Source organism: Bidens hawaiensis, unplaced genomic scaffold (genome assembly GCF_021521415.1).
Source record: "Bidens hawaiensis isolate Kalapana, Puna unplaced genomic scaffold, B.hawaiensis_p1.1 tig00029593_1, whole genome shotgun sequence".
Taxonomy (NCBI): domain Eukaryota; kingdom Viridiplantae; phylum Streptophyta; class Magnoliopsida; order Asterales; family Asteraceae; genus Bidens; species Bidens hawaiensis.
Window position 1 is genome coordinate 15,903 of NW_027494895.1, and position 15,355 is coordinate 31,257.

General features: G+C 41.9%; 1 protein-coding gene across 3 annotated transcripts; it reads left to right on the top strand.

Moving 5' to 3' along the window:
* The first annotated feature begins 298 nt into the window (after positions 1-298).
* Positions 299-3,967, top strand: LOC143579046 (homeobox protein knotted-1-like 3). 3 transcript variants are annotated; one of them, XM_077062458.1, is made up of 6 exons: positions 299-966; positions 2,212-2,332; positions 2,423-2,610; positions 2,707-2,838; positions 2,917-3,053; positions 3,598-3,650. In XM_077062458.1, the coding sequence occupies exons 1-6, from the start codon at positions 355-357 to the stop codon at positions 3,617-3,619; spliced, it is 1,212 nt and encodes a 403-aa protein (XP_076918573.1). In that variant the 5' UTR covers positions 299-354; the 3' UTR covers positions 3,620-3,650. The 3 variants fall into 3 exon arrangements, with proteins under 3 accessions (XP_076918573.1, XP_076918574.1, XP_076918575.1); XM_077062459.1 differs by lacking the exon at positions 3,598-3,650 and adding an exon at positions 3,667-3,967 and having other exon boundaries at positions 300-966; positions 2,917-3,057; XM_077062460.1 differs by lacking the exon at positions 3,598-3,650 and adding an exon at positions 3,672-3,967 and having other exon boundaries at positions 300-966.
* The last annotated feature ends 11,388 nt before the right edge of the window (positions 3,968-15,355 follow it).

A 15,355-nucleotide genomic window follows, 5' to 3' on the forward strand; every position in this document is an offset into this window, starting at 1 on the left:
AACCCGTCCCAAACCCTAATGGGTCGGGTATTACCCGTCCCATTTATGTCGGGTTTCGGGTTTTTCCATCGGGTTCGGGTTTTATTGCCATCCCTAGAACCGGCGACGGTGTTGGGAGGCATATCACGCAGTGCCCCGCTCCCTCTAAAGTAAAAGTAATTTGTATAAAAATATAAAATAAAAAAAAGTTTCAATAGATAATATCGCTTTTGTACTATTGTTGTCTTCATGTGTGTGTGAATACAAATAAATTGGAACAATCTATGCCTTCCTTGCCTCCTCCCTCTCTCTCTCTCTCTCTCTCTCTCTCTCTCTCTCTCTCTGTAAAACAACACCAGAAGCTTGCTTGTAGTAATGGCGTTCCATGATAACATCTCTCATGAGATGGCTCTCCAACACTTCTCCGACCAACACCAGTTGACCACCGGAAACGTTGAAGTCCTCGGTGGAATACTGCCGTCCGACCACCACCCTAAGACCTCACAATCACCACCACCTCCTACGTGGCTCAACAGCGCAATTCTCCGGCCACACAGCCACCACTACGCCACCGGCCTCCACTTACAAACCACGAATTCCGACTCATCCAACTCCAACAACCACTGGCTGTCCCCTAGGCCAATCGACAACGACGACACAAACCGAGAATCGATGTTCGTTTCCGCGATGAACGGCGATGAAAATGCTATGAAGTTAAGTCAACGCCAGAGCTTAAGTGACGGAAACGGAAGCAATAACCAGGAGAGAGAGTGGGAATTCGCCAAGTGTAAAGCGGATATATATTCTCATCCGATGTACGATCAGCTCTTATCGGCTCACGTATCGTGTTTGCGAATCGCAACGCCCGTGGATCAGTTGCCGCGGATTGATGCTCAGTTGGCTCAGTCTCAGCAGGTTATTGATAAGTATGCTATGCTTGGGAATAATAACCAGCCGATTGATGATAAAGACCTCAATCAGTTCATGGTAAATTTTCACATCTATGTATTATGTTGCCATTTCATAACTAATTGATTGCTACTTGAGATAGGATAATTGGTCAAACCTTAAATTAAATAAAGCTCGGTTAGTAATTATCTAGCCCGAGGTCGAGCCTTGTATGAGAAGATCGTTTACGCTTGTCGAGTGTTTTGTATTTTTAAGTTTGAACTCTTTACGACTTCTAGGTTTTAATTCCACTGAGCTCGAGACAAACTTTAGCTTAGGTGCTGCACATGAGCTCGAGAAGATTCTTTATGGTTTTCTAACAAAACATATAAAGATTCTATATAAGTTAGTTAATAAATAACAAACGAGCCAAGCTCGAGTTTGAAAAGTGATTCACGAGCCGAGTTTGAGATTTTGATTGAGCTCTTGTAGATCAAAACGATTCGAGCTTAAAAATTGGCTTGGTTGTACCCCTAATCGAGAATTAGCTCATACTCTAGTTAAAAAATAATAATGATGTATAATAATAAAATTATAGGGATTGAAGAGGGTGTGGTACTTTCTGTCTATTGCTTTTACAGGGAGTAAAAGAAAATGGTCCTTTGTATGTCATCAAGTGGTAGATGCATAGTTCTCTATGTTTCTTGTGACATGTTTTCTGAAGATATTTATTCCCCTAGGTATCTGTGTGTGCTATAAAGAGACATAAATAGAAAGATTTGTTAAGAAACTATTTGTTGGCCCTTGATTAAATTAAAAGTGATGATTTTTTATGTGAAGCAGAATGTTCCAACTCAGTAGATTTAAATACTTAATAATAAAATCTGTACCAAGTGTTTTCAGAATCTGTTTCCATTATTGTCTGGTTTTCTTGTAACTTGTAAGAGTCTTTATTTTTATATTTTATACCACCAAACCTAAGCCTAACCTTTTCATTTAATTTAGATCTAAATTTCCTCTGACTCATTATATCAACATTGTTAAGTGGAATAAGCAATATATATACTTTTTTTAAACATTTTTGTATGTTCCATTTAGCACCAAACAACAGTTCTAAATTAATGAGCTAAAGTGGCCCATGTGGGCAACGAGGGTTTAATTGTGCCCTTCTATTCAGGGTAATCTATATGATATGCGTATGTTTCACTTAATAATTTTGATTGATGTGATGTTATTGTTATTATTATTCCAAATGAGTAGTACTTTTGTCACAGTATCACAGTATATCCTACCTGCCTCCACTTTAATGTCATTAATTCATTTTTTATACCTTGTTTCTTTTAGGCACACTATGTTGTACTGCTGTCTTCGTTTAAAGAGCAGTTGCAACAACATGTTCGGGTTCATGCAATGGAAGCAGTTATGGCGTGTTGGGAGCTAGAACAATCCTTACAAAGCTTAACAGGTTAAAAGCCCGCTCGTTTCTTTTCTTTTTTCCTTTTTCTAAAACCATTTTGAATCATATTAATCACAAATTTTCTACCTATGTAAACAGGTGTAGCACCTGGTGAGGGTACGGGTGCAACAATGTCGGATGATGATGAAGAACAAGTAGACAGTGATGCCAACATGTTTGATGGCGGTTTAGATGTTTCAGACAGCATGGGATTTGGTCTTCCAACAGAAAGTGAACGTTCATTAATGGAACGCGTTAGGCAAGAACTTAAGCATGAGCTAAAGCAGGTAACACTCACGGCTTCACCAATATCTTGCTAGCTAACCAATGTTATTTAGTAAATTTGTAGATCTAACTGAATTATTATTATTATTATTAATCAGGGGTATAAGGAGAAAATTGTGGATATTAGAGAGGAGATTTTACGTAAGCGAAGAGCGGGAAAATTGCCCGGAGATACGACCTCTCTCCTCAAAGCATGGTGGCAATCACATTCCAAGTGGCCTTACCCTACAGTAAGCTAGCTTCATATTAATCATCTTTTGACATTGGTTGACAGTGAAAAGTCAAAGCTTATTTGTTGACTTTAATAGGAGGAAGACAAAGCAAGATTGGTACAAGAAACAGGTTTACAACTAAAGCAAATTAACAATTGGTTCATCAATCAAAGAAAAAGGAACTGGCATAGTAACCCTTCATCCTCAACCACGGTTAAAAGCAAACGCAAGAAGTAAGTCACCTACGCTCTGTGCGTTCACCTTGCCACCCACACACATGTAGGCTTGTAAGCGAACAAGGGACATGTTCGTATTCATTCATTTAACTTTGAATGAACAAACGATCGAAATCAAATAGTTAAACAAACTGGGTTTTCTTGTTTGGGTTCGATAAGAAATGTTCCTTAATAGTATAAAGATTCACGAACTTAAATGAATGAACATAGTTGAAAATTATACCTTAGCAACAATTTGTTAAAAGTAACGGGACGTAAAAGGTTATTAAAACAATAAAACTAGACTAGCTTATAATGGGACAAAAAAAAGTTTATTGCATAAATTAAGTAACATAAACTAATAACTTAAACTAACATAAACTAACAAACATAAATGAACGTAAACCGACGAACATAAACAAATGTTTACGAATGTAAATGAAATATGCTCATGTTCATTCATTTAACTAAATGAACAAATTACTTTTATTTGTGTTCATTCATATATTTAATAAACGAACTTCCTGCCGAACCGTTCACTTACTTGCGGTTCAGTTTACAGGCCTACACACATGTGCACGTGATTAGAATGTGAGAAACCTAATCTTTGTGGTTTTGAAAGTAATGCCAGGTAAGGTAACGCAATAACCAAACGCTTTGTGTTAATATGACACAAGAAAACTCATCACATGACCATTTCATCTCCACTCAAGAACCGGTTCGTGCTACACGAGAGATTGTGTGAAGTGTATTTTATTGCTCATGTGACTTAGTATGCAAGTAAGTGAGGTATGGATCGACCAAATGATTCAAAACTTCAAAGACTTGTTCTTGAAGGTATGAGATACTTGGAACAACTATTAGCACTTGTATTCTATTTTGAAGTTTAGTTATTTAAAAGGTTTTTGGTTGGGTTTGGTAGGGTGGCTTAGAATTGTCATAAATTTTGTATGTATAGTAATTGGCAAAACAACAACATGGTCTTACTTGGATTTACTAACCGGTTGGCCGACATGATGTGTTTGTGTATTGATATATCGACTCCCTAGAACTCACGAAGACAAGCTTAAGTGGGTAATTATATTGCTTAAGATAATGACTTATCACCCGATACTTCATTGTATAATACCATTAATATAAATGCAATTTTGTAAATCAATGAATAATGGTTCAACATTGCATTCACTACCTAAATCCTAAAATTCGAAGACCAAAAACAGTAGTCTCTTTTTTAAATTTTGTAACAGTTGAGATACATCCCAATCCCAGTGACCACACCCATCCATGCTTGCCCCGTTACGGGAAGTGTTATGATAATATAAATGGTTCAACATTTTTTTGTTGTAATTCAAGGGACTGTTAAAACAAGCATTTAGACCATGCACGTGTTGTGGGCATTAAATCCACCCACACCATCAATCAAATAACTGCGCCTTGGGGGCCAACACAATTACGGATTGGCTCGAGAGGGGTGTAAGGCAAGGGGCGGGGAGGGGCTTGACGGCATGATTGGGTCTCTTTTGATTGTTGGAATGCATGGGGAATCCCCGCCCCCCGTTAAAATATACAAGGTTCTTTTTTTTTCTTGATAAACAAAGTACCTATTAAACATGTTAGGATTAAACACACACACGAACCGAACACAAACACGAAAGCAATAACTAACACGAGAATTTAACGTGGTTCGGTCTAAACTGACCTACGTCCACGGGTGGCAACCAGATATTTTTTTTATTGAGTGACAATGATTACAAGTACATAATGTGGTTTATATTGAAATTGAACTAGGGTTTGTAAATTATTGAAAAAAAAAATCAAACCGGGCCGGGCTTCGGTCTGGCTAACCTACACAAGTCTGCCCTTTGGACTTCAAATAATAAACCGGGCCACACAAGGCCTACGAACCCAACAATCTCCCAGTCGGAGGCCTTGAATACTCTCGTCTGCACTCCTGATTGTACTTCTGTAATCCGAGCATTAACCATCTTCTAGTTGCCACCGCCTTCTCATTAATTAACCTGAAGGCCCGTTGAAGCTCCCCGGAGCTCCAACACGTCAGTCACGGCTAAAACTGCCCCTGACCCGTTCTCTGTCCCTACCCCGGCTCCCACTGAAACAAAATACCCGGATCCTGAGATACCCTGAGAACAAACACTCTCCATATTCAGCAAGTAATCCAATGGAGAGACTTTTATAGCTGGAATACTGGTTTTCTTAATCCACTGTCGACCTTGAACTGTAACTGAAACACGACCTGTGCTCCCACTGTCACGATGTCCTCCGAATTATTTAACCTTCCTAGCTCGTTCATCCTGAATCTTCACTTTGGCTCTGGGTTTGTTACTTGCAAAACGAACCTTCTTCTGCCCACGAGATTCTGTGAACCAGACTTTGCCTTTCACCAAAACTAGATCCACTCCTTTTGGTGGCATATCGACCATATACAACAAACCTATTTTCTTGCCACGAGCAACCACGCGATTCCCTTTGACTACTTTCCACTGGCCATTCCCGAACTTAACATTGTGCCACTGGTCATCCAACTGCCTAACTGAAATTAAACGTTTCTTTAAACTTGGAATAACCCTCCCGTCTTTCAAAGTCCACGAAGTACCTGCTGAAGTTATCAAATCAACATCTCCCATACCCGTAACCTCTAAAATATCATCGTTCCCTAGTTGAATCTTTCCAAAATCCCCAAAATTTAGATTCTTCATCGTTTCACTACAGTGAGTGGCATGAAACGATGCACCGGCATCCATCACCCAAGAATCAACGTTACTCTCAACACTAAGAACTAAAAACTCATCCTCTGGGCATTCTTCTACAGTGTTGACTTCTGTAACGTTCACCTCTTTCTTACCATTCGGACACTGATTCCTGAAGTGTCCTTTCTCTTTACAACACCAGCATTCAATATCTTTACGAGTCTTAGACTGACTCCTCTTCCTGCTTGCACTGCCTCGTTGTTTTCCCCGTACATCTACCTTTTGTGACTAATATATCACTTGATGATTCACCTGAATTTCTGCGTCTTGAATCTTCTCCAAGAATCAAATCCCGAATCCCATCAAAAGTAATTTTTGTAGACGAACTACAAACTGCAGTCACTGTTTGCGACCAACTGTCGGGAAAAGAGGATAACAATAAAAGACCTTGAACTTCATCATCAAACTTAATGCCGACTGACACTAAGCTGGAGAGATTCGAGTTAAGATTATTGATATGCGTTGTAACTGACCCACCCTCTTTCATTCGAGTTGTCACTAGCTCTCTGATAAGATAGACCTTATTCGCTGCCGAAGGCTTCTCATACATGTTGGATAGTGCATCCATCATACCACGGGCTGTGGTTTCTTTCATGTCATTAAATTCCACATCTTCTGAAAACGACAAAGTAATACAAGCCCTAGCTTTCTTGTCTAACTTCTTCCAATATGCTTCTAACAACTTTTCTGGTTTTTCATTCTCAAACACTACATCCAAGTCTTTCTGACAAAGTAGCGCTTCAATTTGCATCTTCCACCAACCAAATTTCTGTCCATCAAACTTCTGTATCGAAACATTTCTGTCTTCTGCCATAACAATGACTAAAACGAAAAACCTATTTAAACACAGCGGAAATACGAACTGTAAATCAAAAATGTTAAACTGAAACGATAAAACCTGACAATCACGTTTGGCACTGGTTCTCCGTTTCTTTAACGCTTCTTATGACTTAATAACTGTTCTTCAACGAAAATAGGATCTTGATATAATTGTTCTTGGCTCATACTTTGCAACTAGGAGATCGGCCCGCAAACTGAATCGAACTTTGCTTGCTGGTTGCTTGTGGTTGACTTTTCCTTTTTTTTTTCACGTGAGGACACCAATTAATATGAAAACACAAGAAACTCTCAAATAATAATTTTTGTGGTAGTACCTGTCACACCCTCAAAATCCACTAACGGAGTTTTAACCGTCAGAGGGTGTGAACTGGCAGGATCGGATTCATTAGTTATAACCAAACCAAAGAAAAACGTTTAAATGAAAGTAAATGCGGAAGCGTAAAACCTTAATTCAAAAGTTGCGTCACGCAGGACGACTTAAAACCAAATGTAACTGTTAAAATTAAGTTTGCAGAATAAAAGTGTTTTCATTAATGCATGCTCCTAAACCGCGCGCCCCGCCTCGGCTACCTGAGAGTAACATACTAAAAGGGGTCAACACGAGGTTGGTGAGTTCACAAGTTATATAAGATAAATCGTTTAGCGTTTGAGTTCAGCGTTTTCGTTAAGTGTTTTGCGTAACCACGTTACGGCGTTTAAAAGTTTTGCGTAACCACGTTACGGCGTTTAAATGTTTTGCGTAACCACGTTACGGCGTTTAAGTGTGTAACCACGTTACAGCGTTTAAGTGTTACCAGATAATGTTATGTCAAATTATATATCGATAGGTAGCTAATCTATACAACAAGTATTACTAAGTGGTTCGAGACCGAAGCTGACTGTTTATCAAGTGCCCGTCACCAGGTCAACCCAGACCATGGTAAGTGTTAGCCAAAATTACACCCACTCAACCTCCAGTTGAGCTTAGCGTCGGGTGGGGTTTGTCAAACCCAGTAGTACTACTCAACAGTGACTCGCTATTCCAAATATTAACCGGTTCGATGCGTGGGACTTCAAGGGTTACGTGCCGCTTAGCCTCTACAAGTGATATATATAATTTATAACAAAATCTTAAATATGTGTTTATCTCAAAAATGCGTTTATCGGAGTATGTTATCTCCCCCAAGTGAAAAACGTTTGAAAACAGTTCAAAGAGCGGGGTAAGTGAACTCACTGTTTGCGAAGAATATTCCAAATTAGATCACCGAGTGATGCGCGTCGTAGAAAACTCTCTAGCGTTCTAAAATAACAAAGAGATTTTCTAAGTATCGGAACGTTTAACGAGTCTCTAGACTCGGCACATAATACCTATGCACGTATCATGTTTCGTGTTTCGTTTGTGAACCGTGTGTGATTTAAACAAGTACAATTGTGATACGATACACGAGTGAGCAATTACTTTCGTGTCATGTATTAATAACATACTTACAAGCAATTATTCCCGTAAGGGCATTTTGGTCAACAAACAAAGACTAACTAACCATTATTCCCCATAAGGGCAATTTGGTCAATTCATGGCAATCAAACTAGCAACTATTCCCCGCAAGGGTATTTTGGTCAAAATACAACAATTATATAAAAACTATCATATTTCATGCATTCCTACACAACTCAGCAGCTAGTTTCATTGTGACAGAATTTCTACTTGAAAGATTGTACTATTTCACCGATCATATCATCTCAATTAATTCACCAAAAATCACCACTGAAACATACATGTCTTAGGTTTCCAGAACATATTTTATATTATTTTTATTCCATATAGATTTCTCATAATGATCAAAACACTACAGTAAACTCATATCAGTCAGATTCATGCACAACAGAATGTTATTTGCAATTCCCGGTAAACGAAAAATCCAATAAATGCAAGACCACTTGGGTTTGGTTCCTAACTCAGTGAGTCAACTTCCAGAAGTGGAACCAACCCAATTGGCCTCGTAGTTCATGAGATATAGAATTTACAATATAACCTAACAGCAGGTCTAACAGCTCAGCTTTGCATCACGTTTTTGTAAAATCATAAAAGTATACTTCCACTTATCCAAAAATTACGAATTTATACTTTATAGAAACTAGACTCAACCTAGTTTACTGCAGTACCCACAATCTCAATCAATTTTCACGTTTACACTTCGTTACAGTCAGTTAAACATCGTATATACATTCTGTCCAGAATCTGTTCACATCAAAACTCAACATAATCACAACCTATGAATTATCATGCATCCATATAACCCTCTAGACACTGTAACTACTATCCATGCATATCAATCACACCATACATACAAGATTAGGGTTTGTGATCTAATCCAAATCAAAGACAACAATGAATCATGCAACAACATCAATCTAGTTATCAATCTATTATGCAACTAACAAGAATCATATTGATCACATACATACATATAATCGGCCTACTTAGGGTTTACATACAACCCATTAAACATCAAAATTACACAACAAGGAGGTAAGGGGTGATCAAGTATACCTTCCTAGCACCTAGTTCTTGGATTAATCTCTTGATTGATGTGTGTGTGTGTGATCTTTGTGGACGGCAGCCGTGGAGAGGGAACAAGAGACTTCCGATCGGAAGTTGTAGGGTTAGGGAAAATAGTTAGGGTTTAGTGTTTAAGTTATATTTATAAATAATCAAGTTACATTCTAGTCCCTCTTCTTTCCAAGTGTTGTTTTTCTAGAACATTCCATCATACTTGGACAATAAGTTAACATGACCATAGTATTATCACATAGCACATAATCCTAACACATAGTAATCACATAGTTCGTGTTTTGACGTTTGTCGTTTATTTATCAACTCGTTTGCGTTTCGGTGCAAATCCCGAAAGACTACTACACATGTAGTAAATGTTAAGCGTCATTTAAACCCTAGTTTAAATGTAATGAAGTATGCGTTATAGATTCAACGATCTTTAAAGTTTGAATTAACGGAGTTGAGTTAACGAGGTTAACCTGGAATTGACGATTGTCACATCATTCCCATGTTAAAGAATTTTCGTCCCGAAAATTTGAGTCAAGTCGTGATGAGAGCCTGAAAAAGTAAGAAGAAAAATTTTCAGTTTGTCATATCATCCCCTAGTAAAAAGAAATTTCGTCCCGAAATTTAATTCATACCTCCGGTGATGTTTGACGGTTTGCCGGGTTTCGCGGTTTTCGGTGTTTGGTTAGCCCTTCAAAAAGGTGGGGATACTTTTTCATCATTTGATCCTCGCGTTCCCACGTGAACTCCGGTCCACGTCTCGAGTTCCAACGAACTTTAACGATTGGAATTTTGCTGTGTTTGAGCGTTTTGGTTTCCCAATCCAAAACCTCGACTGGTTCCTCAATGAACCGTAACTGTTCATCGACTTGTAGTTCCTCCAAAGGGACTACTTGGGTTTCATCAGATAGGCATTTCTTCAAATTTGAAACGTGGAATACATCGTGTACGCCACTGAGTTCTGTTGGTAGGTCCAGTCGGTACGCCACCCGGACCAATGCGCTCAGTTATCCGGTACGGACCAACATACCGTGGGTTGAGTTTGTTTCGCTTACCAAAGCGAACCACACCTTTCCAAGGTGAGACTTTGAGTAACACCCGATCGTTCACTTTAAATTCGAGAGGTTTTCGGCGCTTGTCGGCGTAACTCTTTTGGCGATCCCGTGCTGCTGCCATGCGATTTCGGATTTGAACAATCTTTTCCGAGGTTTCGAGTACCAGTTCTGGACCAGTGATTTGGCTGTCACCCACCTCTGCCCAGCAGAGTGGTGATCGACACTTCCGTCCGTACAGCGCTTCAAACGGCGCTGCCTTAATACTTGCGTGGTAGCTGTTATTATACGAAAACTCTACCAAGGGTAAGTGGGGTTCCCAACTTTTTCCGAAATCTAAAACGCATGCACGCAACATATCCTCCAGGGTCTGAATAGTCCGTTCACTTTGCCCATCCGTCTGAGGATGGTATGCTGTACTCATATCGAGACGTGTGCCCAGTGCGCTTTGCAGCGACTTCCAAAAGTGTGAGGTAAAACGAGAATCTCGATCGGAAATGATCGAGACAGGCACTCCGTGTCTAGACACCACTTCTTTCATGTATACTCGAGTCAGTCTTTCCATTTTGTCCGTTTCCTTAATCGCTAGGAAATGTGCCGATTTAGTCAACCGGTCAACGATCACCCAGATGGTATCGCATCCCGTCGGTGTCTTAGGCAAACCCGTAATAAAATCCATTGAGATGTGCTCCCATTTCCACATTGGGAGTTCCGGTTGTTGCAGTAGACCAGATGGTTTCTGGTATTCAATCTTGACTCTGGCACAAGTCAAGCATTTGCTCACGTAGGTGGCAATGTCGGCTTTCATGTTCGGCCACCAGTAAAGTGCCTTTAAATCATGATACATTTTATCTGAGCCAGGGTGGATAGAATATCGGGACTTGTGAGCTTCGTCCATCACTAGAGTTCTCAACTCTCCGTATCGTGGAACCCAAATCCGGTTCTCAAAATATCGGACCCCGTCCGATCTGGTTTCAAGTTGCTTGTTCATGCCCCGCATGAGTTCCGATGGAAGATTTTCATCTTTCAAAGCTTCCAGTTGCGCATCGCGAATCTGATCGGGTAAGCTGGCATGAATCGTAAGTTGCAATGCTCTTACTCGTCTGGGTTTTTCTGTTTCTTTTCTGCTGAGGGCGTCGGCCACCACATTGGCCTTGCCCGGGTGGTACTTGATGGCACAATCATAATCTTTGAGCAGCTCGACCCAACGACGCTGTCGCATGTTCAGCTCCTTCTGATCGTAGATATGTTGGAGACTCTTGTGGTCGGTGTAAATGGTAAACTTGGTACCGTACAAGTAATGCCTCCATATCTTAAGAGCAAACACCACAGCTCCGAGTTCCAAATCATGGGTCGTGTAGTTCTTCTCGTGAACCCGTAGTTGTCTAGAGGCGTAGGCTATAACCTTCTCGAGTTGCATCAGCACACAACCGAGACCTTGTATAGATGCGTCACAGTGTACCTCAAAATTTTCTGTTCCCTCGGGGAGGGCTAAAATAGGGGCGCTACAAAGCTTGGTTTTCAACAGTTGGAAAGCGGATTCTTGCGCGTCACCCCAGTTGTACTTAGTGCCCTTGTGAGTCAAAGCGGTGAGGGGTTGAGCAATCTTTGAAAATCCCTCGATGAAACGCCGATAGTAGCCGGCCAGTCCTAGGAATTGTCGCACTTCAGTCGGAGTCTTAGGTGCTTCCCAGTTTTTGATGGCCTCTACCTTACCGGGATCGACATGGATACCATTCTCGTTGATCACATGTCCTAAAAAGTGAACCTCGCGAAGCCAAAATTCACATTTCGAGAGTTTAGCATACAGTTGTTCCTTCTTCAGTAGTTCCAGGATTATCCTTAAATGCTCTTCGTGGTCAGTCTCGTTCTTGGAGTAGACGAGAATATCATCAATGAAAACAATCACAAACTTGTCGAGGTACGCCTTGCATACTCGATTCATGAGATCCATAAATACGGCTGGTGCGTTGGTTAGGCCAAAAGGCATAACCGAAAACTCGTAGTGACCATACCGTGTTCTGAAAGCCGTTTTTGAAATATCTTCTTCGCGCACTCTCAGCTGGTGATAACCGGATCGTAGATCGATCTTCGAGTAGTAACTCGATCCCTGAAGCTGGTCAAACAAATCATCAATTCGGGGTAAAGGATAACGGTTCTTGACCGTCACTTTGTTCAACTCCCGGTAGTCGATGCACATTCGGAAAGTCCCGTCTTTCTTTCGGACAAACAAGACAGGGGCTCCCCATGGCGATGAGCTAGGTCGGATAAAACCTTTATCCAACAAATCTTGCAACTGGGTGGACAACTCCTGAAGTTCCGCCGGTGCGAGCCGATACGGGGCTCGTGCTATGGGTGCTGCACCGGGTGTCAACTCGATCTGAAATTCGACTTGACGAATAGGAGGGAGTCCAGGTAAATCCTCCGGGAAAACTTCCGGAAAGTCTCTCACAACCGGTATGTCTTCAATTAGTTTCTCCTCCGCGGGTTTCTCAACAATCTGCGCCAAAACTGCCGGATGACCCTTTCGTAAATACTTCTGTGCCTTCATAAGGGTAATGACGCTGGTGGTCATGCCGCTTCTCTCGCCTCGGACCGAAATGATCTCGCCGGAAGGGGTGGTAATATGGACTATCTTATCATGGCATATAATCTCCGCTCGGTTCTCGGATAACCAGTTCATGCCGACAACGACATCGAAACTACTAAGCGTAAAAGGAATAAGGTCGATGTCAAAAACATGACCTGACAGTTTCAACTTACATCCCGCAAGTATATGAGTTGTTACTACAGTTTTACCATTAGCTAATTCAACAGGAAACTTAGCGTCTAACGGGGTTGGAGTAAGGTCTAAAAGTTGGCTAAAGGCTTTCGACACAAAACTCCTATCAGCTCCAGTGTCAAACAAAATAGAAGCAAAATAATCGTTTACAGGGAACTTACCGGACACCACATGCGGATCATTGCGGGCTTGACCCGATCCAATCACAAACGCTCTTCCTTTGCCATTTCCTCCACCGTTACTGCCACTTCCATTGCCCCCATTGTTGTCATTATGATTCAGCTTGGGGCAATCCTTCCGGAAATGACCTTCCTGTCCACATTCAAAACATCCCTTAGTCGTCATCGGTGGCTTAGGAGCACCCTTCGCCGCAAGGTCTCCTCTACATTCCTTCGCTTGGTGACCTATCTTTCCGCATCTTTGACACTTGACACGGTCACACTGACCAACATGATGAAAGTTGCACCTGTTGCACTTTGGATATTTCCCAACATATCCGCTCGAAACCTGCCCGCTACCGTTGTTGTTGTTGTTGTGATTCTGAGTGTTGAAACTCCGAGTAAATTCGGGCTTACGGTAGTGGTGTTGCGGTGGGAGGTTTGAGGATGAAGATCTGGTGTTGTCGAACTTTCTCTTCCCGCTGTTCGGGTTGCTGTTGTTGTTACTGTTGCTGACGTGGTCATTACTCGGGTTGTCACGGGCTTTAACAGTCGAACCCCTCGGTGGTAACGCACCCTGGGTCACAGCCTGATCCGTCAGTTTGTGAGCCAAACGGATCGCTTGTTGGATCGTGGCTGGTCTGGAAGACGTCACCATACCCTGAATCTGTGGTGCTAACCCATCAATGTACATCTCTATTCTCTTGCTCGGCGGATCCACCATCCGCGGACACATCACAGCCAACTCGTGCGAACGAGTAGTGTAGGCTTCAATCTCCGAACCTACCATCTTTAGTGACCAAAATTCTGATTCTAACTTCGAAATTTCTTCCCTCGGACAGTACTCCTCTCGCATCATGCTTTTGAACTCCTCCCAGTTCATCGCGTTAGCCAGTTCCAATCCAAGGATCTGGACGTTCGAATTCCACCAAGTGAGGGCGGAATCCTCAAGTGTCCCAGCAGCGAATTTGACCCTACTGGCAGGGGGACAGTTACACATCTCAAAGGCCGACTCGGCCTTCTCAGCCCAACGCAGGAAGCCTATAGCTCCCTCAGTGCCCTTAAACGTACTGGGCTTGCAGTCACGGTAGTTCTTGAAGGTACACGTTCCATTCGGACCTCCTGTTTGATTCTGAACGTGTGCGGCTAAAGCGGCCGCGACATGGTCATTCAGCAGAGTTTGGAGTTCAGCTGCAGTCATGCTGATGTTACCACGTCCTCGTCCAGCGTTTCTTCCAGCCATTTCCTAGAATCACAGTATAAAGATGTTAAACATGAATTTTTCTTTCATATACAACACACCATACATGTAATGAAAAGATAAGTAAGAAAGAAATAAGAGACAACATCACATCACAACCACACATTAGTCTAAATAAAAATTCATGATTAAAACCATTGTATCCGCCACAAAGTATTTCCAATCAATCCTCAATTCATAGAAAAATAATAGTTAGGATGGAGACAACCCCTCCATCTAAGCATCATCACTACTAGATGTCATCATCTGAGGACACCTCTGAGTGTGCCTCCTCCTCAGCCGGTTCTTCCTCCGGTTCTTCTTCGGGATCTTCCTCGGGATCTTCTTCGGGATCTTCCTCAGGCTCCTCTTCGGGATCTTCTTCAGGTTCTACTTCAGGCTCTGCCCCAGGCTCGGCCTCAGGCTCTGCCTCAGGGTCGGCTGCGTTCTGAGCAATCTGCATTTGTAGGATATCGCAACGCTCTAACGCTATTTCGGTTCGGGTCCTTGCTTCTTGGAGTTGCCCTTTCAAGTCTATCATTTCGGCTTGCATCTTCATCATAACCTTCGTTTGTTGATCACTAGCCCCTTGCATATCCTTCATTGCCGCCGCCATGCGGGCAACCTCCTCCTTATTCTCGGTTTCGTCTTTTAACAATCTGGAAACGTTCTCTCTCGTGTAGCGCATGTAACCCACATCACGCTCCAAACATGAAACAACGGCTGCGAGAACTCTCTCTACAGGTTCGGTTATGGGTGGTAGGGTGTTGGGATAAGCAGGGTGGTTCGGGTGTGGCAACGGGGGAACTTGTTCACGGTAGACCATACGTCTGATCATGTTAGGGTACCAATCCCAGCTAACGTTGTTTTCGTAAAGGCTTCCGGATAGGCGGTACCTCTTCGGTGCGGGAGCTGCGAGTTCCGGGACTACGCGGGGGTGG